Source organism: Hyaloscypha bicolor, assembly GCF_002865645.1.
Source record: "Hyaloscypha bicolor E unplaced genomic scaffold K444scaffold_182, whole genome shotgun sequence".
Lineage (NCBI taxonomy): Eukaryota > Fungi > Ascomycota > Leotiomycetes > Helotiales > Hyaloscyphaceae > Hyaloscypha > Hyaloscypha bicolor.
The window spans coordinates 3255201-3280328 of record NW_020194684.1 but is presented as its reverse complement, the minus strand read 5'-3'; the positions used below and the strand labels follow the sequence as shown (position 1 = coordinate 3280328).

The 25128-nt window shown below is 50.0% G+C and overlaps 6 protein-coding genes across 6 annotated transcripts; 3 read left to right on the top strand and 3 right to left on the bottom strand.

Moving 5' to 3' along the window:
• Window positions 1–275: 275 nt before the first annotated feature.
• K444DRAFT_636778 (uncharacterized protein) lies at window positions 276–1655 on the top strand (the record flags this gene model as incomplete). Its single annotated transcript, XM_024884044.1, has 1 exon — window positions 276–1655. One exon carries the CDS (start codon window positions 276–278, stop codon window positions 1653–1655), a length of 1380 nt encoding a protein of 459 aa, XP_024728397.1.
• A 1420-nt stretch (window positions 1656–3075) lies between these two features.
• K444DRAFT_544032 (uncharacterized protein) lies at window positions 3076–4557 on the bottom strand (the record flags this gene model as incomplete). The annotated part of the gene is made up of 2 exons (XM_024876021.1): window positions 3076–4439; window positions 4494–4557. 2 exons carry the CDS (start codon window positions 4555–4557, stop codon window positions 3076–3078), a joined length of 1428 nt encoding a protein of 475 aa, XP_024728396.1.
• A 5542-nt stretch (window positions 4558–10099) lies between these two features.
• Window positions 10100–14283, bottom strand: K444DRAFT_574056 (kinesin-domain-containing protein). Its single transcript, XM_024877421.1, has 4 exons — window positions 13646–14283; window positions 11894–13597; window positions 11389–11841; window positions 10100–11339 (listed from the first exon to the last, which is right to left on the bottom strand). The coding sequence occupies exons 1-4, from the start codon at window positions 14090–14092 to the stop codon at window positions 10440–10442; spliced, it is 3504 nt and encodes a 1167-aa protein (XP_024728395.1). The 5' UTR covers window positions 14093–14283; the 3' UTR covers window positions 10100–10439.
• A 133-nt stretch (window positions 14284–14416) lies between these two features.
• On the top strand, window positions 14417–16235 carry K444DRAFT_601832 (uncharacterized protein). The gene is made up of 2 exons (XM_024878699.1): window positions 14417–14525; window positions 14576–16235. Exons 1-2 carry the CDS (start codon window positions 14474–14476, stop codon window positions 16069–16071), a joined length of 1548 nt encoding a protein of 515 aa, XP_024728394.1. The 5' UTR covers window positions 14417–14473; the 3' UTR covers window positions 16072–16235.
• A 149-nt stretch (window positions 16236–16384) lies between these two features.
• Window positions 16385–19418, top strand: K444DRAFT_545105 (isoleucyl-tRNA synthetase; the record flags this gene model as incomplete). Its single annotated transcript, XM_024876114.1, has 4 exons — window positions 16385–16446; window positions 16499–16701; window positions 16797–18421; window positions 18471–19418. The coding sequence occupies 4 exons, from the start codon at window positions 16385–16387 to the stop codon at window positions 19416–19418; spliced, it is 2838 nt and encodes a 945-aa protein (XP_024728393.1).
• Window positions 19419–21068: 1650 nt separating this feature from the next.
• K444DRAFT_620590 (HET-domain-containing protein) lies at window positions 21069–23237 on the bottom strand. Its single transcript, XM_024881740.1, has one exon. The coding sequence runs from the start codon at window positions 23212–23214 to the stop codon at window positions 21106–21108; it is 2109 nt and encodes a 702-aa protein (XP_024728392.1). The 5' UTR covers window positions 23215–23237; the 3' UTR covers window positions 21069–21105.
• Between the last annotated feature and the right edge of the window lie 1891 nt (window positions 23238–25128).

Here is a 25128-nt window from a genome sequence, read left to right as displayed (position 1 = left end):
TCCTTTTCATGAGGAAAACCCCAGTATTTGATGGCAACGAAAGCTGACAAAGAGCGGCCAGAAATTAATATTTCAGTTTGCCAGGCCTAATGTGGCTGAAATCCTTGTGAGTTTGATGCACCTCGAATGCACTTCATCGGAACACCGAGTGCCAGAATAGAAATGTGGCGCCCCCTGACAGCACCCAAGTGTAAAAATTCTCGCCTCCCTCCTCCCTGCTCCCTTACATCTTCTGAACTCTTTCAAAGGACCTTCAGCTCAACTTTCTCTCGAGGATGGCTTTCGAACGTTTGGCAACCGAAACTTTGATTGATATAGTCAAGTACGCGGGGATCGATGGGACGACATCCTCATGGCTCAGTCTAGCAAGCTGTAACCAAAATCTCAACCGCATCGTGACTCCGATGCTATACCTAAACTTCACCGAGATGGGACGCAGTTCTGTTCCCAAACTATTGCGAACAGTCCTGGCGACCACTCAACTAGCTACCTACGTGCGGAGGTACACTGGCCCCGGATTTCCGAATAGAGAGTTCTTGGATGTCTCCGAACTAGCACAAGCTGACTTCGCTGCCTGTCAAGAAAGAATGAATGCCTTCCAAGATACCTTGAAGGGAACAGGCGCTGCACTAGAAGACATCGAGAATTGGATGCCTCGCATCCGACAAGGGAGGTGGCATGCTGTGACTAGCATGCTTCTTCTTCTCCTCCCCAATTTAGAGGGCATTGAGATGATCGACTATCGACATGACGAGGCAGGAGATATGGAGCACGCTCTGGGAATAGCGGCCCGTCTTCAAGTGTCCGGGATATCAACTCAATCCTCACTGGAGCATCTCACCGACCTTTCTCTCTCCCCCTTCGCACAACCAGACGTGGCAGAGGCCGACGACCCCCTCGGCTTCTACCTTTGGCCGGAGTCAGAATACCTGCATTTTTCAGATATAATGCCTTTCTTGAGGCTCCCATCTGTCCAGTCTGTAGCCGTTTCCAGACTAGCCGTCGATAACGCTCGCGATCGCCGGCTGGTCTACCCACCAGAAAACTACCAATTCAGCACCAAGAAGCTAGAAATCGCCAATTCCTGCTTAGATGCGTGGTGGCTAATCACATTTCTCCGCCTCTTCACATCTCTGCGCAAATTCTCCTACAATCACGTCGCCAGGGAGCAAGAAGACCCCGACTTCCTGCCGCAGGAGATCGGGCAGGCAATCGCACATCTCCATCCTTGCTTGGAGGAATTGGAGATCTCTAATTCAGGCGAGGAGAACGGAGAGTGGACGACAGCGAGGGAAATCGGCTCCTTGGCTCAATTTGAAAGGCTGAAGAGCATAGATGTGGATTGGTCCATTTTGTTTGGGTTCCCAAGCGGTTTGGATGGGTCAACGCTGGTGGTGCGGCTATGTGAAGTTCTTCCGAGAGCGTTGGAGAGGTTGGTCTTGCGTCACAGTGGTGGCCTGTGCTGTGAAGAGGATTTGAGAGAGTTGCTGTGGGTGGTAGAGGAGAGATTTCCGGAGTTGAAGAGGATTGAGATGAAGGGATCGCATTGTAACGATTCTGGAGCACTGACAAGGGATTTCAAGGCCAAGGGCGTAGAACTTTTGGCACACCCTCCCAAGTGTAACTTTGGGACAAAGAAAGTCAATTTTGAATAGACTTCCGGCAGCGTTTTATCGTTCACGCTCACCGTACTTTGGTCAAAGAGACTTAATGCCTTGCTCCTTCTACTTTTAAAGCAGGAACAAGTAGCATAGTCTCGTAGATACAGCATTCTTTGTCGAATGCACCGCTCGCATCGAATGGTTAAGAACACAAACGAGAACCTTACTCGTTCATCAACAAGACAAACTTTCCTCAAAAAAATATATGAAGAGATTCAAGACTGAGAGATGCATTGTAGTAGTAGGCCATGAGGTGCGTTTCCTCAACTGTGCTCTATATTAACCCGAAGTTTTACAGAATTTGAGTATACTCGTCGTCAATGACGTAGAAGAAGGCAAATTGCTGTAAAATAAGACGCAAAAGAATGACAACAACAAGGACCTTGACGATAAAATTGGACGTGTAAAACGGTCCAGTCTCACGCTCGTCGAGGATGAATTAAACCTAGGAGGTGTACCCTTGTACAACGATCCAAACCAAAGGGCAGCTGTTGCCCACCCCTTCCCCCTTCTCCCTTGTACTACCATGTTATCTTGAGAGACGCCTTTGTCTCGGAAGTGCCGACAAGGCGATGCTTTTGAAAGACAAGCGAATACGCACCTTCCCTGACTGTACTACATGCAAAGCCCCCAGGCCGCGATAGGGGCGCTTCAGTCGCTTGACTCGACCGAACCAGATGATTGTGCTACCTCACCTCTATGCATTCAATCGCGATCTCCTCCCAACACCACTCCACCCCAGCATCCCCTCCCCTGCTTAATCTTCTTCTTCCAACAACCTCCTCATACACACAGACCCACGGTATCTGACGGCCTCTCACCCGTCAAACCCCGACACGTATAGCAACACGTCCGACCCGATCCTTGAAACCTGATTCCCCAAACTCTATTCACCCATTTCGCCAGCCACCCCGCGTTTCCCACATGCATACGGAACAATCCGAGGCAAGCCCCGTTTCGGTTGCCACTCCACAAAGGTGTGCCCGTAACGAGAACAGAGTTTCTGCGGCGACTTGAAGAAAGGTTTATCGGGTAAATGAATAGCAGATACCGGTACCGAGTTACCGTACCTCCGGATCATACTGTACTTCGAGATGTTGAGGGCTAAGTGGGGAAACAAGGAAGGGCGAGAATTTGAACGAGTTCAGTGTATATAAACAGGGCAATATGTAGAGACTAGAAAATCATAGATACAATTTGGATATCGAACGCCACGCCAATGATGCAGGCTCTTGTAAGCCCATAACGCCGGCCACTCAGTTATGAATACAAGCATCAGCCCTTTTCAGTCTGTCTCCAAATCCTGAATGCAAAATCCAAAGCGCCGATCATATGCTCCGTCCCAACGTATATGGTATGTATTTCAGACAGCTTTTCCCATGCTACAAAAAGTATAATGCATAATATCCAGCCGTTACACTTCATCAAAACGACACACGTCCCTGAATTCCGGGTACTTATCCGCAAACGGTTTCTTCATGCTCATATTGCTGATATCGCTCAGATGGCGATCCAGCATCGGACTGACCATGATCTGGCCCTCTTGGAAAATGAGTGCTTTCATCGGATCGTGTGGGAAGTTGACGCTCAGGTTTGCGGCGTAATCGCTTTGAAATTCCACGTTGTTGTATTTATCTTGGTTCTCGATGACCTTGTCGCGGAACTTGCCCCAGGGAGGGAGATCCATCCACGCGGGGTGGGCAATCATGAGTTGTGAGGGTCGAGGAGCTTGCCATTCGTGTAAGGTTTGGTAGGTTCTGTAGGTTGGTGATATTTGCCATTGTACGAATCTGTACATACACATGAATGAGGCAAGTTTCTCAGGTATGAGGGCAAAACCGCGTCTTGAGAGGACTGCGGAGTAGCGGGCCATGACCTCGGTGAGAGTGGACGGCTTCTTTTCTGGTGGTCCTGGCTGGTTGAAGAGGAGATGCACCGAAGGGAAAGCTGGCCCGACCAAATCTGTGCCGCTGAGACCGTCTGCCATTGCCATGCGGCGTTGAGAGTGAATCACACCGAACATCAGCTGATCAACAAGCGTAATAGGGGCTTTGAGCTTGGTCGAGATCTGCCAGGCGTAGATCGAAGGTTGAGACTGCCAACATGTTGTGTTGAACGCAGGTTGGTTGCTGATCACTTCCTCGAACCCAGAGGGTTGAAGATCGGCGAATCGGGAGGGTTGGGAAAGGGCCGGATGAAAAGGAGCCCAAGCTGGAACTGGTTTCGTTAGACTCTGTGAAGCTTGTGATCCGAAGACCAGAGGGTCATCCCAGATGGGAATGGCATTTGGGGTGTACATTTGCTGTGACACTTCATCGTCATACGACGAGGTTGTAGGATATGATGCAGCAACCGTGGACGTGTATCCCGCTACGGAACATGGCATCGAGCTGCCCATCTCGGCCATATGTGACGGCACCTCCCCAGACCAATGTGACGACTCGGCTGGCATCCAGTCCAGGGAGACTTTCTGTGGTATTAAGAGCTCCTCCGGTATTTCTGGCGGGACCTGCGCCGGAGCAACAGATGGCTGGTGTGTGGCGACTTGAGCCCGCAGTCTCTCGATCTCCTCCTCAAGTTCTTTGTTCCTCTTGATCACCCGCTCCATGCTGCTCGATCGGCCGCCATGCTCCAGCTCTTGCACCTTCTTCTCCAGATTGGCAATGTGTTCCTTGGTTCTCTGTCGGATATTTCGTTGGGCCTCTCGGTCATTCGCTCGTTTCCGTGCCAGCTGGGCTTTGCTCAAGTGACTGACTGACCTCTTTCCGCCTCGGGAACCTCGACAGAGCTGTCAGCATAGGTAGGCACCGGTTGGGGCAGAACGCCACAAACCTTTTTTCCTGGGCTCGTCGTCCTCCATCGCGGCTGGGCTGTTTGAACTTCGACTACTTGACATTGGTGTAGTGGACATAATGTGCACGGCCAGAACTGGCAGATATGTTTGTTGATGTAGGGACGCGTCGGGTGGGTAATGCCCGTCAAAGTGAACTGCAGCTAAAGGATCTGAAATATGGGGCGCCCAAGGGAAGTCCAAGATGTGGTGCGAAACTCTGGAAGCGTTTGCGGGGCACGACAGATATATCCCGAACTGCGGGCGTATCTCCCCCAGGCAGGGGCGGATGCGCGAGCTTTGATATTGTGAGATGTCTGAAATTGAGGCAAGTCCCGTAGAGACATTAATCAGTTAGAGGTAGCGGCTTGGGCAATCCTCGGGATCAGCAGCCATGCCCCAATAAGGGTCTGTCGGACTCGGCGTCTCTTCAGATGGCTATCGAGTCGCTAGTGATGGCGCTGGCGATGGCGAATTGGCACGACGCTGGGTCAAGCCGGACGGGAGAGGGGCGAGGTTGGAGGGATATCCAAGCACCGCTAGGGCGTGTCGTGTGGGCATCGCATCGCAATCACAATAATAATGCAATGGCATCGACGGAGGCTGTCGAGGAAGGCCTTTCCCAATCCGGGGGTCTGGCGTCGATAGTGCACAGGTGCAGGTCGGTGGGTGCAGTGGCTCGATCGTGTCTCACTCAAAAATGTCGTCCTGAAGGCAGAATCCTGAATCCTGGCCGGTTATTCAGCCTTTTCTGCGAGAGAGCTGATTGGGGAGAGGAGGGCGAGAGGAGGGCGAGAGGGAGAGAGGTGTTGCTTTAGCAGAATAGGGTTTGCAAGGCCCTGCGAAAGACCCTGCTCTTGCGCCCTCTCTGGCGGAACCCTGCTTACTGAGGGACGTTGGACGGGCCAATCACACGCGCCAGGGACATGGCAACGAATCGAAACGGCAGCAAAAGGGGGTCTGGGGCAGGGGCAAGGGCAGAGGCAGGGGCAGGGGCAGGAACGACGTCAAAGGGACGGTGAGCTGGACTTACACTTCCCCTCCTTCGGCCAGGAGGCCCTGGAGACCAACACCGCTCTCCTGCTTCAAATCGACCTTCCATTGTTTCGAGAAGACTTCCACCAAACTCTGTCCCGCTCTCAACCATGCGCCACGTGCTGGGGTTGAAAGACGTGCAACAAAATCACTCCGGACGGCATGGAAAAGGCGACTGACTGATCCCGGGAAGGCAAAGGATGACCTGGAAGGCATGCTCTCCCCTGTATCGAACATTCCCTCTGCATCTACTCCGTATTCAAACGCTATGCAATGCATGAAGTCGGGCATGAAACAGGGCACCACGTTGGAACGATCAGATGCGCGAAGCGGGGGAGGGACGGTGGATGGGATGGCGCGGGATGGGATGGGGTTGGAAGAGTTCCTGGCACATCAAGAGAACGTTTGCCTGAAGCTCCCCTCCGTCAGCCCAGGTTGCTAGCCGTGAATGTCGGATGCTGCCCCTGCATTCCAAGAACCAGCTGGTGTTGACAGAGGAATCCCTTCACTTCGAAGACTCAATATGGCGACAACTGCATGCCATGGAACCCAACAAGAGTATATGCCCCGTCTCGTGTGGAAAATCTCCGGGACATCATTCCTCCACCGCTTTCAATAGCATTCTTTCGTCTTGAACAGCTATTGTGACACTTCACCGTCTTTCTGCAATCCACATAGTTACCCTTCTAAGCAAGTTATTGCCAAACTTCCAGGAACAAGACCAAGGTCTTTCCTTATATCGTTGAAAGCCTCCATACCGCACTGGATCGCATCGGGTCTTCTCTTCTCACGTACCTTGATGAGGCTCTGCTTCGGAAAGGACAACTTCACATGCTACTTTCTAAACAATTTCCCTACGCACAGCATTTTGACGGCCGCGCATAGCAGCACGAGATCACGCTTTGATTCATGCCTCTGTCAAGAAGTAATTTTTGCAAATTATCTCCCCTTTCCAAGCACGGATGAACAACAATATCTTGGTACACAGTCGAAACATATTCAGCAACACGCATCTTCGATCTGAGTCATTAAGATCGAGGAGCACACCACAACTCATACACGGAGATTTCGCTGCTCGCATACCGCGCCAACGAAGCACCTCGAGACTACATATGCATCTCACCCGGCTTCCACTTCAAACAGTTTCCGGTGGTAAACCCTAAATAATTTGCTCCCGCTCCCAGCTGACTGTTACTTCTGGCTGTGTTACAGCCAAACCTCCGGTTGGAGACCACGCAGGTGTCGGCCGCTGAGCCGTCAAAGTGAGAACCAACAACTTCGCTCGAGCCCCTTTTCTACTCCGACCGCTGTTCTCCGAGAATCGAATGGGAAGGCCCTTGAAAACACTCATTATTTGGATCAATTAACCACACGCCCTGAAAGTCTACCTCTGATTGCTGCTCTGTCTTGCTCTGACGGGAATTCCGGATCGGATTGTGGTTGCGAAGCACACGGTGACGGCGCCTCTATTCCGCTCGCACAGCCTCAGAGCTACCAAAATAGCCTCTCTCAAACCTTATTTGCTTTGTGATACTTCGGCGACTATTACATTCAACATGCCAACTCAAATTTGAAGTTTAACACTGCCTTTGAACAAGGTCCGGTCAGCTCTCATGGAACGCAAGGCATCCTGAGAAGAGGCCAATATTTCCGAGCTGTCTCCGTCCCGAGCCTGCGACGCCAAGCTGCTCCTAGTGCTCCTAGTGCTCCTTCGTGCAAACTCAGGCGGTCCGGCTCGACTCTAGCCACCTCAGCCTCAGAAGCAACGCACTCATCTCGATGCCGAGCCATGTTGGTGCGAACCATTGCACGGTTTTAGTGAACCATATTTCCCGAGCACTGGGAGTCGAAGCCAGTGCGCAAGAAAGTATGCAAATTCTTTTCTGAGCCCTCGATCTTAAGTTCTTCCCCATGCACGCTAACGCGGGAATTTCTGATTCCTATGCATTTCCGAGATTCCTGTCTCGAAAGCTCTCGAAACGCCGTGACATCCTACGTGCTAGCAGTTAAGCAGGGGTAAGGTCAGTCCTGTAACAGTTTGGGATGATGCAACCGATATCTAGATATCTCAAGCGGTAGTTTTGGCATCTGTCAACTAATCGTCGGGAAGGAAAACCCCCCCTCCCCCGGGCCCAAGTTCGAATCCCCACAAGGCGAGGCCGGCAGTGAGAAAGCTCCACACAGCGAGACTCCTCCGAATTTTGGACGCCAAGTCTAACTAACAGTCCAAAACAACCAACGAGAAAGCGCAACAACCGATCAGGACAACAACATTACCAAGCAAAGTACTCATGCTCATCTCCCCAAAAGCATCGATCGCATCACCACTTCAAAACGAGCATTTCCTAAGGTTATTGGCCTTGGCACCGGACAGCTCGCCGATGCCAGGCAAATAAACTTTCCTAGCTCCCTTGTTTCCATGATCGGCAACCTTAATTCCCTTTTGACACTGCTCCTCGATGCTATCGTGACTATCTGTATCCCATTATTTCCGTTATCAGCGTTCGGAACTTCGGGGGTTGAAGAGTCGGCATGCTGCTGCAGGACTAGGTTTGATACCCCTGGGGCTAGCCTCTGTATAATCTGCCTTTCCGCGTAGCTTCATGTACGCGATCGGTGGTTGTTGCACTGATTGTCAGGTGCCCATTACTCGTTCACTTCCTTCTACTCATGTCGACGGGGTGAACGTTTTCCTCCAACTCTTCCATAGCTGCCATAGCTTTGTATCTAGGGTACAGAAGTCCAGGCTTCGCTACAACGGCTGATCTCTCATATCAGAATACTTTCCGCGCCCTTTTGTAGTCCTACTCCCTTACGGACCTGCTTCCGGCACTTCCCACTTCCATAAGTGTGCTATCGATCTCTGGTTTTCTCTGTTCCTTGGCCATCCCCTGTTGACATCTCCGGCAGGGCATCCGAGACGAGTGCGCTAAAACCCCACGATTATTCCACGAAGCCGCTAGAACTTGAAGCAGATCTCCTCTCGTGTCTTCCACCCCTTTGCATCTTGCATGAGATGGTGATGTTCAACCAGGATACACCGCTCAAACTTCGGCTCGGTGTGAAAGAACCCTTCCACAGTGACGTGGTCATACCTCTCCCAATCCCCTCACACCCCTCAGTACTCAAACTCAATCCAACTTTTTCGATTCCGTCAAATCCCGACTTTCAAAGGCCGACAGAGTCAACGCACGCAGACAGAAACAGCCATCTCTTTCCTACGATTAAATCTTCAGGTTGATTCTTCCACACGGTGTGCCTGCAACTGCTGCCACCACCAACACCAAGCCATTGTCAAAAAGCGCCATAACACCACACCACACCACCCACCTCTGTATTTCTACAGATTCACAGGTACCAATAACCCCCCTTTAGTCACACCGACAAGAATCTTAGCGTCCATGTCCTGAGATATTCCTCGGCTCCACCCCCGAGCCATCCACCGAAAGAAGACAGGTTAGCCGATGTTCTCACCGCAATAAGCCACCTCTCCACTCAGTTCCCGAGCTTTCCTAGTTCTGTAGCCAATCATCCCGCCTAACAAGAACATTCAGTTTAGCTCGACGCGTCCGAGGCTACAGCCTTGTTTTCTCAATTTACGGTGAGACAGCCAGTGGTGCTGTGACGCTCGGGCATGAATGTCGGAAAACCTCTTTTCCACTTCAGTGCATTGACTTGCTGCTCTCACTCGCTCTCTACTCTCGTCAAGTCCAATCACCTCTTCGTCGTTTCTGATTATTGTAGCATCCCCCACAGAGTCTTTTCCTTCCGCTCAGCTCATCGAAGCTCACGTGAGTGACGGATTCCCTCTTTGATGGCCTCCCCTCCGACATTACCCTCCATCCCTCAGCAGCTCTCGAAATCCCAATCCCAGGGCCTAGCGTCACCCGTCCAAGCCTCCTCGATATTCTTCTTGCTTTCTCCCAGCTCCCAACTTCTCCCTCTGTTCCAGATTTCCCATTAGCGCATCTCGTCTCATCCATCCGTCCATCCGTCCGTCCGTCCATCTAGCCCAATTTCTTTGAAGCTGCTTGCCTCCAGGCTCCAGCTGACCATCTACCTGATCTAGAGCTCATCCGTCTGGCCGCAGCCTCATATGATCCACTATAATGCGGGCCATAATGCTACCGCCAAGTAGCCGGTATATAGCCGACCTATGCCCCCAATCTAGACACATCCACTCTCCTCTCCCAGCTTCCTGGCAAAATTGTCTGTCTAGATTTCACGCGTGCTTGTGTTCCAGCCTTGAGCTCGTACTTACTCACATACAAAAGCCGACTCCAGACTCCAGACTTTAGAGTCTGGATCAAAGAGCCTCCACAGCAATCCCAACCTCTTCATTTTCTAATATCGATAGCGGCTGTCATGTTGGAGACGGCTCAGGCCTCATCTCCATGTACAATACAGTGCCTCATGACTGACTGGCCTTGGAGCGAGAGCGTTCTGAAAACAGAGCAGCTTCGGTACAATGAAAGTCAACAACCAAGGCGCTTGGCTCTCATTTGCATTTTCATTTTCATTATCACTCCTCTCACTTCACGTCCCCACAAACAGAGCATCACAGCAAGATGTTGAAAAGAGGAAGCTTTATTACTGTCACTCCACTACCACGTACTCTTCTACCGCTTCTCTCTCATAATTCATCCTTTTCAATCAAACCAAACCGCGTAAAAATCAAAACAGAAAACTCCAAAAAAAAAACCCCCCAGCCAGAAAAGCAGGGCGTTAACTAAAGCCTCAACGCCGGTGTCAACCCCGCACGCAAGCCCGGCACCGGGCGCCTCGAGACTGCCTCCAAGGAACCGAACAGCAAGCAACAAAACGTAATTTCATACAACCATTCATCTCCTTCCCTCTCTATCCAATCTGGTCCAGTGCCCCCCTCTCAATGCTTTCAAAGCAAGAGGGTCCATCTAGCCAGTCCTTGGACTCCTCCGCCTCCCCATACTCTGCGCAAGGATATTCGTATTCTCTCTCCCTTCGGCCGGAACAACACTCTTTTTACCACTCTTCAACACGGGAAGATTGCCTCTATTCGCAGTAACACTTCTCTTGAAGCTCGGGATCGAGGTGACTTGTTCCTCATTTGAACTCGCGCTTGGTGCAGGGACGGAAGTGACGTTGATATCCATCTCTCGCAGTCCTGTGGAGCCGCTTGTGGTTGGTCTTTGGTCGTGCTCGCGAGGACGGGATGAGCCGGCTGGGACGGAAGCGGAGAATTCTCGCAACTGGGAGTGCAAGGTGGATGGTGTGTCATTGAAGATGACGGGGACCGTGGAGGTGGTGCTTTTGCTGGGGCTTCGCATGCCTGAGCTGGAGCTTGAGGGTCTGCGGAGGACGGCTAGAAGGGTTTCGTGGGCTTCAGTTCGGGGAAGGGTGGTCGGGTATGAGTATTGGACCTTTTGGGGCGTCTCGCCTGTCGGTTGGTAATCTTGGAGTTGCGTGCTTGTAATGTTTTCGCGCAACGTGCTCAGTGGTTTCCGGAGGACTGAGTCCAGCGGCTCGAGGCTGTCTTGTAGCGTGGCCGTCTTGGTTGACATCTCATCTCCCAGGGCACGCACTCGTTCGTGTGTGGATGTGAAGTGTGAGCCAATGTTCGAGTACGACGACTTGACTGTGCCCGAGAGGCTTTGCAAAGACTGAGCGTGGCTGTCGTGGTGTTGGGCGTTCTGCGAGCGGGCACGTGTGACGAAATCATCCAGAGCGCGCATTTGCGATTCTATGTCCTTCATCTGCTCGTCCACAATACGGACTGTTTCGGCGTGGACGGATTTAGTAGCCTGTTGGAGGGATGCGTTGTGCTTGTTTGCAGCCTATGAATGTCAGAAAGATCAAAATATAAGCAACACTGCAGTCACTTACCACCCAGTCTTCCTTCAATTTGCTCTTCAAGGTCTCCCGTGACCGGAGGACTTCCTCGACAAGCTTGCCTTCTTTGTCGTTCCAGGCGTCCATTCCTTGGCCATATTGTACTCGAGATGCCTCAAATGATTCCTTCGAAGACAGAACATCCTTCTGGACCTCTCCAATCTTTGCGGTCAGTCGTGCATCTTGGGTCTCACCCTGGGCCATGACCAGGCTCGTGATTTGGCAAAGCAGAGTCTGACGGTCGGCAGCCGCTTGCTCTTTCTCCTCTCGGAGGATATCCTCAAGTTTCGTAGAGGCGGCGGCATTGGCTTGCATTGCAAGCTCACTTGCCGTATTCAATTGATGCCGGAGTGCATCTGCCTCGGTTTTCTGTGCATCGATGTGCTTCAGAAGATCCTCAAACAGACTCTTAAAGTCGCGACCAAGGGAGCTGTAGGACGTGTGCAGCTACCAACGGTTAGTGCTGATAAAAAATAGTTCATGGCATATATGAAATTACCTGAGTGTGGAAAGCACCAAGCTCACTGATCACCTCTGCTGAGATACGTTCTGCAGCGGCTGAAAGTCCTTGAAGCCCCTCTCCAACGCGATCTTTGACACCCTCTCGAAGAGTCTTTATTTCTTCCAGAACAGCATCCATCTCCTCCTTGGCAGACTTTGTTTGTTCCGAAACCTCCTTTTCGGATCCCTCGAATGCAGAAACATTTGCTTCCAGGAATGCTTGGGTGGAAGACAACTTCTCCAGTTCGCCAGCCACAAACGATTGCATCCTGCTGGAAACCGCTCCCATGAGCTCTTGCTGTTGGATGCGGAACTCCTCGACTCGGCTCTCGACTATGCTGGTAACCTCTGACACTTGAGCTTGTGAAAGACCCCAAGTATTTCGGTTCAGCATGTGAAGATCTGACTTCCTCCTGTTCTTCTCATGCAGCCCTCCAACATCATTGACCGTCTTGCTTAAAGTGGACATCAGCTCAGTACCAACAGTGCTGAGTTGTTCTTCAGTCTCCTGGTGAGCTTTCCGAAGCATCTTCTCTTCTGCGAGCGCCTGGCGGGTATTGGCGAGCACGAATTCAGTTTGCTCAAGCACACCCTTCGTCTCATCGAGAACAGCTTTCGTGCCATCGTTATCCTTCTTCAAGGTCATAAAGCTCGATGTCAAAGTATACAATTCCTGCACTTTATTTCGAAGGTTGATCTCCATCGTCTCAATCTTTGCGGCTTGTTCTTCACTGAGGATACGCCGCGATTCGCTCTCAACTGTTATCTCTTCAAAGTTCTCATTTGTGAGGTAGACGCCGTTCTTTTGTCGAGTTGCGATGAGCTCGCTCTTCAATCTCTCGATTTCGAGAGTGAAATCCTTCAGTAAAGTTTTTTTGTTGATCATTTGGTTGACCTGAGGCTTGTTGCGGATGTTCTTCGCTCGGAATGCGTAGTCCAGAGTCGATATCGTCTCTTCAAGATTGCTCTTCGCGGGAGAAACAGTTGCAATAATGCAGGTTTTCGTACGTCCGCCCAGAGAGTCTTGGAGTAGTCTAGTCAATTTCGATTCGCGGTACGGAATGTGAGAACTCCGGTCAACGAGGGCATTAATAACTCGACCTAGAGTCAACAAACTCTTGTTGATCAACCCAGCTTCAGCAGCACGCTTGTTCTCTGCTCCGCTTCGTTGAATGTTCTCACTCCCTGCCAAATCCACGAGATTGAGCTTTCCCGCGCTGACATAGTCCTCGCCGTTTTCTGCTGTTCGCTTGATGTATGCCGTAATCGTGAAGACTGTATGACTACGACTGCTCAAGTCGTTACATTTGGTAGCAGCGACCTGTCGCTTGTGACTTCCCTGCTGCAGTAATTTCAGTCCTTCATTGGCAGTCTTGATGTGAGATTCCTCCATTCCTTGAACGACAGTGCTCACACCCCGCTTGCCGCTGTTATCGTCGTAAATTTTCAGTTTTGCAGTCTCGTCGGCGGAAATCAGGTCGCGGAGCTCTTCGTTGTAGAGTTCGATAAAGGAGCATTTCACTGAAGATTCGGCGTCGTCAATCTCCAGTTTATTAAACAGCGATTGGAGAACTCGAGGTATTATTCCGGCAGCTTCAGAAAGCATCCCAAATGTCTCAGTCATGTCACCGGACATTGTGTATGTCTTTCCAGTACCTGTTTGTCCATAGGCGAATATCGTGCAGTTGTACCCTGCAATCATCTAGAAAATGTTGGTATCATCAATGAAGCTACATAGAGAAGAACTTACTTCGTCCAAGATGGGTGTCACAACATCATCGTAAATCATGGCCTGATCCGCTGCTGAAGAGAAAACTTTATCGAAGTGATAGGTCTTGTTGCTGAGAGCGCTGGGGCCCATTGAGAGTTCCAAACTCTTGGCCTTGACCCCTTCTGTTGACAATACAACACCACTATTTTCTCGAACTTCGCGCTCATTGCGACCTCTACATCGTACCACGACATTGATATTGGTTTCTTCATCTTCTTGTTCAAAATCCCGCTCTTTTCGTTTCGTTCCCCCCTGCGTGGTGGCTATCGAGACCATAGACTCTGCTGGTGATGCTGCGCCAGATCGATCGATTCGTGATGAGGGTGGCGCAACTGAATGTGATCTGGTCGTCGAAGGCCTTGGTGGTGGTCGCATACTGCTTTTTCTCGTGGGCACGACAGATGCCGGCCGAGGGAGTCCTGCCATATAATTGTAGACGGTTTTGTTGATATCTCGAGGGTTGAGATGCGCCGATATCGAATGCGCGTCGCTGATTGCTCAAGATGATATTTTCGTGTTGATTTGTAATCCCAAGGTCGAAAATGTGAGATTAATTATGGGTTCTAATTCGGTATTCGAGAGTGAGTTCGAATACTGTTTTCGAGAGTTCGTTGGCGATGTCGTCGGTTGTTGATGGCAGTAGAACGGGAATGAAAACCCGAGGTGACTTCCTGCTCTCGTTGACCCAGCAACCCTGCCTGCAGGGATATTGCCCCTCCACGTTCGCGGGATGCACCTTCAACAATGACACAGCTCTAGACCGCACAAAGAGCAGGGAGCTACTCTTCTTCTCCCAATGCAGCCAGAATGTCACTTTTTGCAGCCCAAATCTATCCAGGGCAGGGTTTGGGTTTTCTAGGTGAGGTCTCTCCTAAAGCCTGGAGGCGCAAGAGCTCACAACAGATCAAGTGCTGGGAGCTTCACTCCACGATATCCTCACACGACTGAAAGCCGAACCGCAACGATTTCCAAAGTTAGATCTGGTCTACGAGTATACATCGCCCGTCAAGGAGCCAGTGGTGCTCAACCTTCCCACCAACGGCCTCCGTTTGCGATTCGATGGGCCACAGCAGCGGCTACGGTTGATTGAGGTCCTGGACTTCACGAAGAGCCAGCTCACCTACAAGGACAAAGATGTCTTGCGACCACCAACCGCGGCACAGACGGCTTCTGTGCAACCAGAAATCTTGTCGGGGCCGACGTTTCGACATATATACAACCGTTTGCTTGGCCCTACATTTCCTGGGGAGTACATCCAGCCCGAGACAGGCGATGAAACTGGAATGGGAGTCTACGTGCTATCATACCCAGGGATTGCTTTCACGTTCCCTCTGTCCGGCTCCTCGTGGTCTCCAAAGAAAGATGTCGTATCATTGCTGTCCTCTTCTACAAGCCATCCTGCTTCCTCGATGGCCATTTTCAAGGGAGATTCCTGGCCAGATGCACGGGAACGATTGTATGTGCAGACAATAGACCCCCGAGACACCTTTGCTGCTATATTCAAGGGTAAGGAGCCTGTTGCAGATGAAGTGCGACTTGTACGAATACATGGAGAAGGACATCTAGAGGTTGTGAGACCGGACGCGGTTCCTCCATTCTGGATCAAGCTGGGCTTGACATCCCCCCAAGAACTTGTTGCAGTTCTTGGGCCTCCAGATGCGATATATCGAAAGAATGACCAACGAATGTCTATTCATAAAGCTCGGCCAGCCTCCCGGACATATAGTCGAACAGATGAGAGGTTGCAAGATGATTCGACGGACACGGATCAGTCCTCGGCTCACACTGCAACCGATGACTCGGATGAAGAAAATGAGGATGGAGAGGTAGCAGGAAATGTGTCTGGAGAGTGTTTCTATAACTATTTCTATCACGGCTTCGACATATTGATTTCCACTCCCGCAACTCCATCACAATGTCCGCCATCCAAAAAGCCAGCAAATCCAGAGGGTATTGTTCCTACCAATGCACCAAGTCGTCTGGTTGCTTCCAAGGTAATACTACACGGAAACGTACCTGGATCATATCCCTTCAATCGGCATCGACGGTGCCGATGGGAGATCGTATATTTGAAGCCTGAGAAGGGCCAAGATGTTGTCAATTCAGAGAGCCCTTTTGAGGAGGTCGAAGAACGATTGCACCAGGAGTGGAAGAGTATCTACAAGAACACCGAAGAAGCCAAAGTTCGTCAGCGCGGGATGGTGTTGAACCGTGACTGGGGTGATAGCCCGGGTAGTAGCTGCGAATTGCTGGGTGGATGGGAAGAAAGTGTTGGAGGAAAGAGGACAAATCCTTCTGGAACGGAGGATGTCAGGGGATTGGGCAACACAACCCTCTTTGGATTTCCCGGGCTGGTATTTGAGGTGTTGAAGAACGGTACAGTGAGCGGACTTACGGTCTTTTGATACTGCATTGGAATTTTGTCTGGATCTTGCATGGATTAAGGCGTTTCTTGACTGGGATTATCGAGTTTTGCAAGCAAATCGGCGTCCCCGGGGATCATCAAGGCTTTATCGCATCTATTAGAAAGATACAATGACTCAATGAAGAGAGCGAATGTTACATTTCCATCCCAATGAGTCAATATCCCCATCTATATATGTGACTCGGCCCCCCTCGATTCCGGTTGCTGCCTCACCAAAAAATTTGAGCCTGAGTCGCGTCCTCCAAATGTCGAACCTCGAGAAAAAAGATCCAGCAGCTCCAAAACATGAGACCATGCCAGTACGACCAGCCAAGTCCTGGTCTTCGACATTACGATTGCCCAAATCTTCCTTTCCGTAAACTAATCCCCGAAATCCAGATCAATTGAGATACTGACAGTGAATCCAGACCTCGACCACAGCCCGCGGATCAACCCAAATACCTGAAGCGATGCGCCGATAACCTGTATGAGTGGCAGAGCCGCGAGCGAGCTGCCCAGAAGCCGTTTTTACTTCATGATGGTCCGCCATATGCGAATGGGGCACTGCATATTGGGCATGCGTTGAATAAGATTTTGAAGGATGTCATTTGCAGGGTAAAGGTGCAACAAGGTGAGTCAATCCACACTTCGCAGCTTCTGGCTCCTCCCATGAAGCTCTGTGAGGTCGGTGAACAGGCAATTGATACTGACATGGTTATTGTGCAGGTCGAAGAGTAGTCTATGTCCCCGGATGGGACTGCCACGGCCTCCCCATTGAGATCAAAGCCCTCGAGAAGCAACGAGAACTACACAAGGATGGAGAGGGCGTGCTGGATGCTGTTGGTGTGCGGCGAGCAGCTCGGTCACTTGCTACTAAGACTGTCAAGGAACAGATGAAGGGATTCCGAGAATGGGGCGTCATGGCAGATTGGGACAAGGCCTGGACGACAATGGATAAAGGTTTCGAAATCAAGCAACTTGGTGTCTTTCAGGAGATGGTGAAGAAGGGGCTGATCTTCAGACGGCACAAGCCGGTATATTGGTCGCCATCTTCGAGGACCGCTCTTGCTGAAGCGGAGCTGGAATACAAAGACGATCATGTGTCGACGGCAGCTTATGTGAAGTTTCCTGTTACAGGTGTACCAGAGGGACTGAAAGGCAAATTACCGGACGGTCAACTCTATGCGGTCATCTGGACAACTACACCGTGGACCTTGCCCGCGAATAGGGCGATTGCTGTACATCATGATCTGGAATATTCGGTTGTCGAGAGCGGTTCAGACCTCCTGCTCATTGCGAGCACGAGGTTGTCGCAGCTTACTGGGATGCTCTTTGGAGAAACGGAGGTGGAGTTGGTCCTTGATTCCCTCCGAGGAAGCGACTTGGTGGGGGCACAGTACGTCAATGTTCTCCGAGGCAAAGAATCAGTTCCTCAGCCGGTCGTTCACGCAGATTATGTTTCTGCTGAATCAGGATCCGGCCTCGTTCACATGGCTCCTGGTCACGGAATAGAAGACTATGATGTCTGCACTCCATTGGGAATCAAGGCCGATGCACCGGTCAACGACCTTGGCTGCTTCACCTCTTCTGCTCTTCCCGATGATCCGCATGCTCTGGAAGGCAAGTCAGTGCTTCATGGTGGAAGCTCCGAAGTGCTAAAGATTCTCGGAGACAAAGTGCTTGCCGTTCACAAGTACAAGCACAAGTACCCGTATGATTGGCGAACAAAGCTTCCAGTCATCTTGCGGGCCACGGAACAGTGGTTTGCTGATGTTGGAAGCGTGAAAGATCACGCTTTGAGTTCACTCGAGGAAGTCAGATTTATCCCTGAAGGGGGCCGTGCGAGACTGGAGAGTTTCGTGAAGGGAAGAAGTGAGTGGTGTATCTCGAGACAACGCGCTTGGGGTGTTCCCATCCCAGCACTTTACAATGAAGACGGAGTGGCAGTCCTCACTGACGAAAGTGTCGCCCACGTCATCTCTGTCATCAATGAGAGAGGTATCGATGCCTGGTGGACCGACTTACAGGATGACCCAGCTTGGGTTGTCCCAGGATTGGAGGGACAATACAGAAGAGGAACGGATACGATGGACGTTTGGTTTGACAGTGGTACCAGCTGGACCCAGTCAGATCAGCAAGCTGATGTTTATCTCGAGGGCACAGATCAACACAGAGGCTGGTTCCAGTCGAGTCTGCTAACCCATGTCAATGCATCTGGGAGAGAAGGAGCTCCATTTAAGACTTGCATCACTCATGGCTTCACGCTGGATCAAGATGGCAAGAAAATGTCCAAATCTATCGGGAACATCATTGCTCCCCGTCAGATCGTTGACGGGTCATTGCTCCCCCCGGTACAATCTCCATTCAATCTTCCTTAGCGAATTTGCTGACAGCTCAAAGGTGAAGACAAAGAAGAAAACCAGCGGGCCCATCCCTCAAGCGCTCGGCCCAGATGCACTCAGGTTATGGGTAGCCACCAGCGATTACACACGAGACTTGATCATCGGGCAACCCGTTCTTCAATTCAATCACACGGCACTACTAAAGTATCGCATGACTCTGAAGATGTTATTGGGATCCATGCACCCCAGCGCCCGTACAGCACCCATCACCAAGCTGGACCAAATTGCACTCGCTCAGCTCCAGATCGTGATGACCGAGGTCGCCTCCTCGTACGATAATTTAGAGTTCTACAAAGGCATCAACGCCATTAACAAATGGATCAGCAGCGACCTCTCCGCCTTCTACCTCGAAGCGATGAAAGATAGGCTCTACTGCGGTGATGGCGGTGGAGTGGTAGAAGAGATCTTCCACGGTGTCCTCCGAATGCTGACGCCCATTACTCCCATCCTCGTCGAGGAAGCCTGGGACCACCGTCCCGAATGGATGAAAGCAGAGCCTCAAATCCACCCATTCCACCGCACGCTCGATGACCCGATCATCTCCCCTGATCGCACTGTCCGCGACGACAACCTCCTCACCGATCTTCCTTGGCTCCTCAATGCCAACACGGCTGTCAAAACAGCGCAGGAAGAAGCCAGAGGTAAGAAGATCATCGGATCCTCCCTCGAATCTTCAGTTGTGCTTCAACTCCCTTCACAAGCTCTTGGTGTGTTTGAGCGCTATGCAGATGAACTTGAGACGATCTTCGTTGTCTCATCTGTGAAGTCAGGTGGAGAGGTGGAGGGAGCGTGGAAATACTGCTATGATTTTGACGTTCCGGGTGGGAAGGGGACGGCGTGGGTGGTACCGCCGAAGGAGCATAAATGCCCGAGGTGTTGGAGGTATGTTGCTCCATTTGAGGATGAGCTTTGTGGGAGGTGTGAGGAGGTTGTTAGTGTATCATAGTGCGTGGATTGTGCATAAGTTTTATGGTAAAGGGATACCCATCTCAACTTGATTTTGTGTTTCCACCTTTGGCTGATGCTCAAGTCTTGAAATGCCCACGAGCGAGGGATGCTTCAATATCATCCAACTTCTCGCGATCCTCACTGACAGTGAGATCGAGGCTGCCCATCAGCTCCTGTCCGTTGTAGAACTCCAGAGTTCTCCGGATACGGTACCGCAGACGCCCATAACTCGGTCCATTTATCCTTGCTGTCGTAGGCGCGGCAATAATAAAGCCCCATGTTCGGTGGCAGTCTGCTTGGAGGCACCTCCCAACATGGTCGGCGGTGTCGAGAATGCTCAAACATAAGGGACATTATGGTGGTTCGAGGTGATGCATGAGTTCACCAATTTAGAGGCTTTCTCTGATGAAGCTACGTCGTGACGAGAACATTTATGAAACTGATGATATATTTATTAACCTTCTGCTCGTCTGGCCGTGTAACTCACGACATATTGCAATGTTGACGGGGCAATCGAATTGGGACATGGTATATTTGAAGAGTACCCATCAAAATTTTGCGTACATCTACCTACTTCGTATATTAAAATGTCCATAAGTTTGTGCATTCCCAAATCTCCAGCTCAAAGCTAAGAATTCGAATGTACAACATTTCGAGGAACTTTTGAATAGCAGGCAATAATGGATGTACAATCACCTCTTTTCTATACATTGTATTATCTAGAACCGCGTTACACGCAGAGCAATGACAGTAGTTCTTGCGGTTAAGAAGGAGAGAAAATTTTGCGTCTGATGAAACCAGGAGACCCAACAGGACTCTCTTAGTGAATGGCAGACAATATGAATGTATATAGAAGACATTGGGGTATTCAAAACTTAAGGTTAAATAGTCAATGATTTAGAGTCTCTCTTCGCTCTTCCACCTGATTCTTTTTCTTCCTCGATCTCTCAAGACGGAAGTATAAATTTACCCATGGATTCCTCTTCTTGCCTGATTTCTGGTCCCCAACATCCTTTCAGTTTCTCACGTCTATATCCAACTACCAAACCCATTGTGAAGAGAAAAGCTTGCTTTCAGGAAAGGAACAGAAGATCTTCCCGACTGCTACGATGCCCTACTCAAGCCACCCAAATGGACAATTCTTCACCATCAACTCCAACACACCAGGCCAAGGCATAATCGCCTTTAACCCAGCACGGCCATACGCAAATGGCCAGTTCCTTAACCCGAATAATACAGGGGTGTTTTATGAAGGTTTTAAAAACAGAATCGATGATACCTGGAGGTTTGCTGGAGGGCCAAATGCCGGCCGGGGGAATCCTGGATCTGTTTGTGACATTTGTGGAAGACAGTTCGCAACTCAAAGGGGTATGCTAGTTCATCGGCATTGGCAGCACATCAGATGATATTGCCATAAGATAATGCATAGTGGCTTGGCGGTGGATAGAAAATGATGGTACTAACAATGTGGAACTCTCTCAGATTGTACATACCATCCACCAATAATTAGATTCCTCTTATTTTGGAGGGGTGGGAAGGGCCGTTCTCTAAGCAAAACTGGTCTGGCAGTTCGAATGGCATGGCCATCACGATAGCTTAGTGGTAGGCAGGAAGTGATGCATCAATAGTGGGCATGAAGTGCCCAGACTGGACATAGCAATCGATGGATATTGATATACTCTGTATTATTTAGAGACTGGCCGTTTCGCAAGTGAAACTACCCTTACCCAATTATCGATCGATAAAGTGATTGTATTCCTTGACCGTACCAAAAAGTAGATCTCTATTAGGTCTGGATAGGCAGCACGGAAATGCGCCCGATCAACCTCCGCTGATTTCCTCTCCAGGTCATATATAACCCCTCTCCCCACAACTGCCGATCCTATGACTGCTAAAGCAATATCTGAACCGTCAAAGCAAATAATTTCGTATTCCTGCTCAATCGGATATGGAATTAATAGACAATATCTCTTTCCAAGAACTACAGAGACTTGCAAACTGTAGTTCAAATCCGTGCTGGTCATCGAGAGTTCAAATTTCTTTGTGCGTTCCAGGTCATTGGTGGCAAAGTAGGATAATGTCAGCTCCAGGCTATCTATAGCTGTTCTAGAGTGGTCAATCCTTGGAATAGACTTATGCCAGTCAAGAATGTGTCCGTAATCTTGCGTCAGGGGAGACCATGCGGGGCTGGACGCAAAGTCTCCAACAATTTGAGCTGCTGATATCCGGTAACCTCCGCAAGTGATATTCCCTTTGATTCGTGGTTCCAGTGGCTCTAGCTCCATGCCCAATAAGTATGGTATTCCCGTTGGTTCCGTTATCTTCTTAGCATGTGCATGATCCGAGTCAAAATAGTCTCGTAGATCTAGCACCTCCTGCAGTAACTGCATCCATTGCACATGCTCCCGCCTACTCCCCCATCTAGACATGCTGGTCAAATAGGCATTCTCGTACAAAAGTACCAAGCTCCGGAATATGTGCAGGGCTGGTTTCGAGTAATCAACCACGATCCAATCATCCCCCTTCTTAATTGGCTCGGAGTCCGTTCTCAACTTCCTTTGCGCAAGGCCAACCAAGGCATAGACCTTATCTCTAGGGTCACTGCTACGGCAGCTTTTGTAAGCCTTCAACAAATCCTCGAGGCAATGCTTCTGAGATGTTCTGTGCTCAGTGAGACTTTTGGCTGGACTTGTGCACGCTTCCAGAAGCGACTCGTACTTTTGCCTGTCGCCTCGGCGCTTAATGAACTCTGTCTGCGCGGGCTGCCGGCTGAGATATCGAAAGAATTTCGATAGACTTGACCACCTCACCGTATCGTGACCACAGTGTACTGTAACCAACCGTGCTCGGAATATCTCCTGAATAATCCAGACACGATGCCAATACTCCCGTGCCATAATTTTAGGGATAGCCAATAGCTCCAATTCAGAAGCTCCGACCAAAAGTTCATCCATCGGCATATCCTTCACCCTTGGACCGGAGGATGGATGGAAGTTCTGTTCGATGAAATCGATGGCTAGCTTACTATCCTCGTCCGCCGGCCCCAACCATACAATAACCTCCTTCGCTATCCCATATATAGCACTCATCCTCGAAACCTGAGAGCCCCTCTCTTGTAAATCATTCTGATTTATACAAAGCGCATCGATCCAAATCGTCAACTCATGCTCCTCGGACCTCAGATGATATAAAGCCTGCCAGAGATTTTCCCTGACCTGAACTTGCATTCCATCTAAAGAGATAGTCTTTGGCGCTTCAGCAGTACCCCACGTGTAGGACAACGCTTTGTAGATCGGTTTGTTGGATTTGCTATTCGTTGTAATGTGCGTCAAAGAACAGTGGATTGGTGTCGTCCGAATTCCTGGATGCAAGGTGATTACTCTGATCTCGAGTTTGCTTGTGTCAAGGGGCTGGTAGGGGAATTGTCCTTCGGCTGGAAAGTTGCTAAGAGAGGCGTCACTAGGTCCATGTATTATTGACAGATTGGCCACCTGAGAGGCACATGCTTCGCTCCCAACTTCCTTCGTGCCATCCTTTGAGCTTGCGATGGGAATCGTTTCCTCACTTGGCTGTGAGACACCTTCTTCTGGTGCTGAACGGAGCTTCTTTCGTCCTGCGATAGCGATACCACTGTCCATCATCGCTGCAACTTCACAATTCATCGCATCTCGCGCTCGCGGTGTGGCGCAGCGTGACGGGCTGCTTTCTCCCTCCTTGACAAGGCCCGGAATGCTGTCTCCATTCCCAGATGCTCGAAGACATGGCTCAGACGTGGAATCTAACGTCCTTTTCATGATTTGGGGATCCAGGATCCGCCTTCGCTCATGAAGTAAGGTTTTCATGTGTTGAAATTAGGGGCCTGAGGCCCCTAATAGGCTTAGTAAGCCCTGGAACCGAGCCTTAGGGGCTGTGTACTAATGGGGCTTAAGCCATAGGCTTATTACTGAGTAAATTATGCCCTGTAAGGTTGATACAGGGCATAATATGCCCTGTGAGGCTAAATCGGTTCAGCTGAGGTTGAATGGTTCAGTATAAGGCTCTCTGGTTTAGGGGTTTAGTGCATGTGACTTAGGGGGTTCAGGGCTATATATACGGTCTACTTACCACTGTAGAACAGCAGTCAATTGAGTACGTTTTACTTGGTTTACATTGCAAGCACGTGACCCTAGCTATATTGCTTTAGCTAGTTCAACATCATGAAGGTGGATTTCTGGTCTTGTGAGTGTGCGATGAGGGGTTAGGTGGCTCAGCCCAACCGACAACCACAATGGGGCTGAGCAATTTTGTGACAGGATTACATTATTCGTCAGGGGAACATGACCATCTTACAGTGCTTAGAACCCTGCCAGCTAAGGTCAAAAAAAGAGACCAGCCCTTCGCTAGCATTCCTGCTCATTGAAAATACGCCAAAGTTCGTTCACCGCCCAAAGCTTCGCTTCTCCAAATTTGACGCTGTAGAATATAGCAGTTAGAGCAATCTTTTAATTCGAAAGTAGAAAAAGACAAGGCCCTAACAATTGAAGATATACACCATTTTCCATGGTCATCCCAGCACTCCACACCCAATTTCTTCCCCTTCACCATCATTATTTCTCTGTTGAAACTCATAAGGGGCTTTGCTTCGAATCCTCAAAGAGATGATTCTGACATAACTTACTCTTAAATTACCACATATTCGTCTTCTATCTCACCGAGAATACCCGAGCCTAGGAACTCCGATTCCGCCCCAAGGTCGAGGCCAAACCACTCGGAAAGTTCCTCGGGTATTGGCTGTTGCGAGCTTTCATTGTGTAGCTCTTCGTTTTGTCCTGATAGCTCATCATCCTGGCTTGCATGAGAATCATATCTATCCCCTTGCGTGTTGTCGTGAGGACTATATTCGACGACTTTCAACTGTAAGATATTGTTTCTATTCTCAACCGTCCGTTTGAAGCTAGCGCTGAGTTTATTGACCGGGGCAGCTCCTCTAGCTCTTCGGTTAGGAGCATGATTTTTGGTCGTGATTCCTTGGACAAAACTATATCATCCTCCTCATTAGCGTTTGTTCAAGTATCATGCGCAATTCGTACTCACTATCCCGGATCTATGAGACCCGCCCTCCTCCATGTATGCCATATTTAGCCAATTTCCCCGACCTTATCCACAAAAGCCAGATTTTGCCGATACACTCGTGCCGGAATCTTATCATACGCTTCTGCGATGCAATCGCGGGACGGTGGTGAGTCTCAGTTTGGTAGCTTCGGCATTCGTCTGTGATTCCACGCAAACCATCGATCCCAATATCGAGGTTCATTCTCTGTTCTAAAACGGCCTTCACCTGGTACCCGGTTGGTTTTTTTGTGAGGACTGGGTTTCGGATTTGAACATTTGCTTCCAGGTTGTTGGATGCGTCTCGCCGAATTTCGTTGTGACATGACTGCCCTTCGATCGTTTTGTCTCTTTGCTGTTATGTAATGTAAAAGGTGAGCAGAATCCTGGGGAAATAGTGAAGTATATCGATTTTGCTCTTCAAATGTGGCGATGCAGTGAGTCATGCGGGGAGTGGCTTGCCTTTCTCACAGTGCGGCTGTGCTAGACTTGATTTAGGTCCCATGTTTGACATCAAACTGACAGCATAGATGAGATTAGCTTTCAATGTTACTTCTTGTAATATTTATATTATAATGTTGAAATATATTGCAATGAAGTACGGAGGTACAGCCCATAAT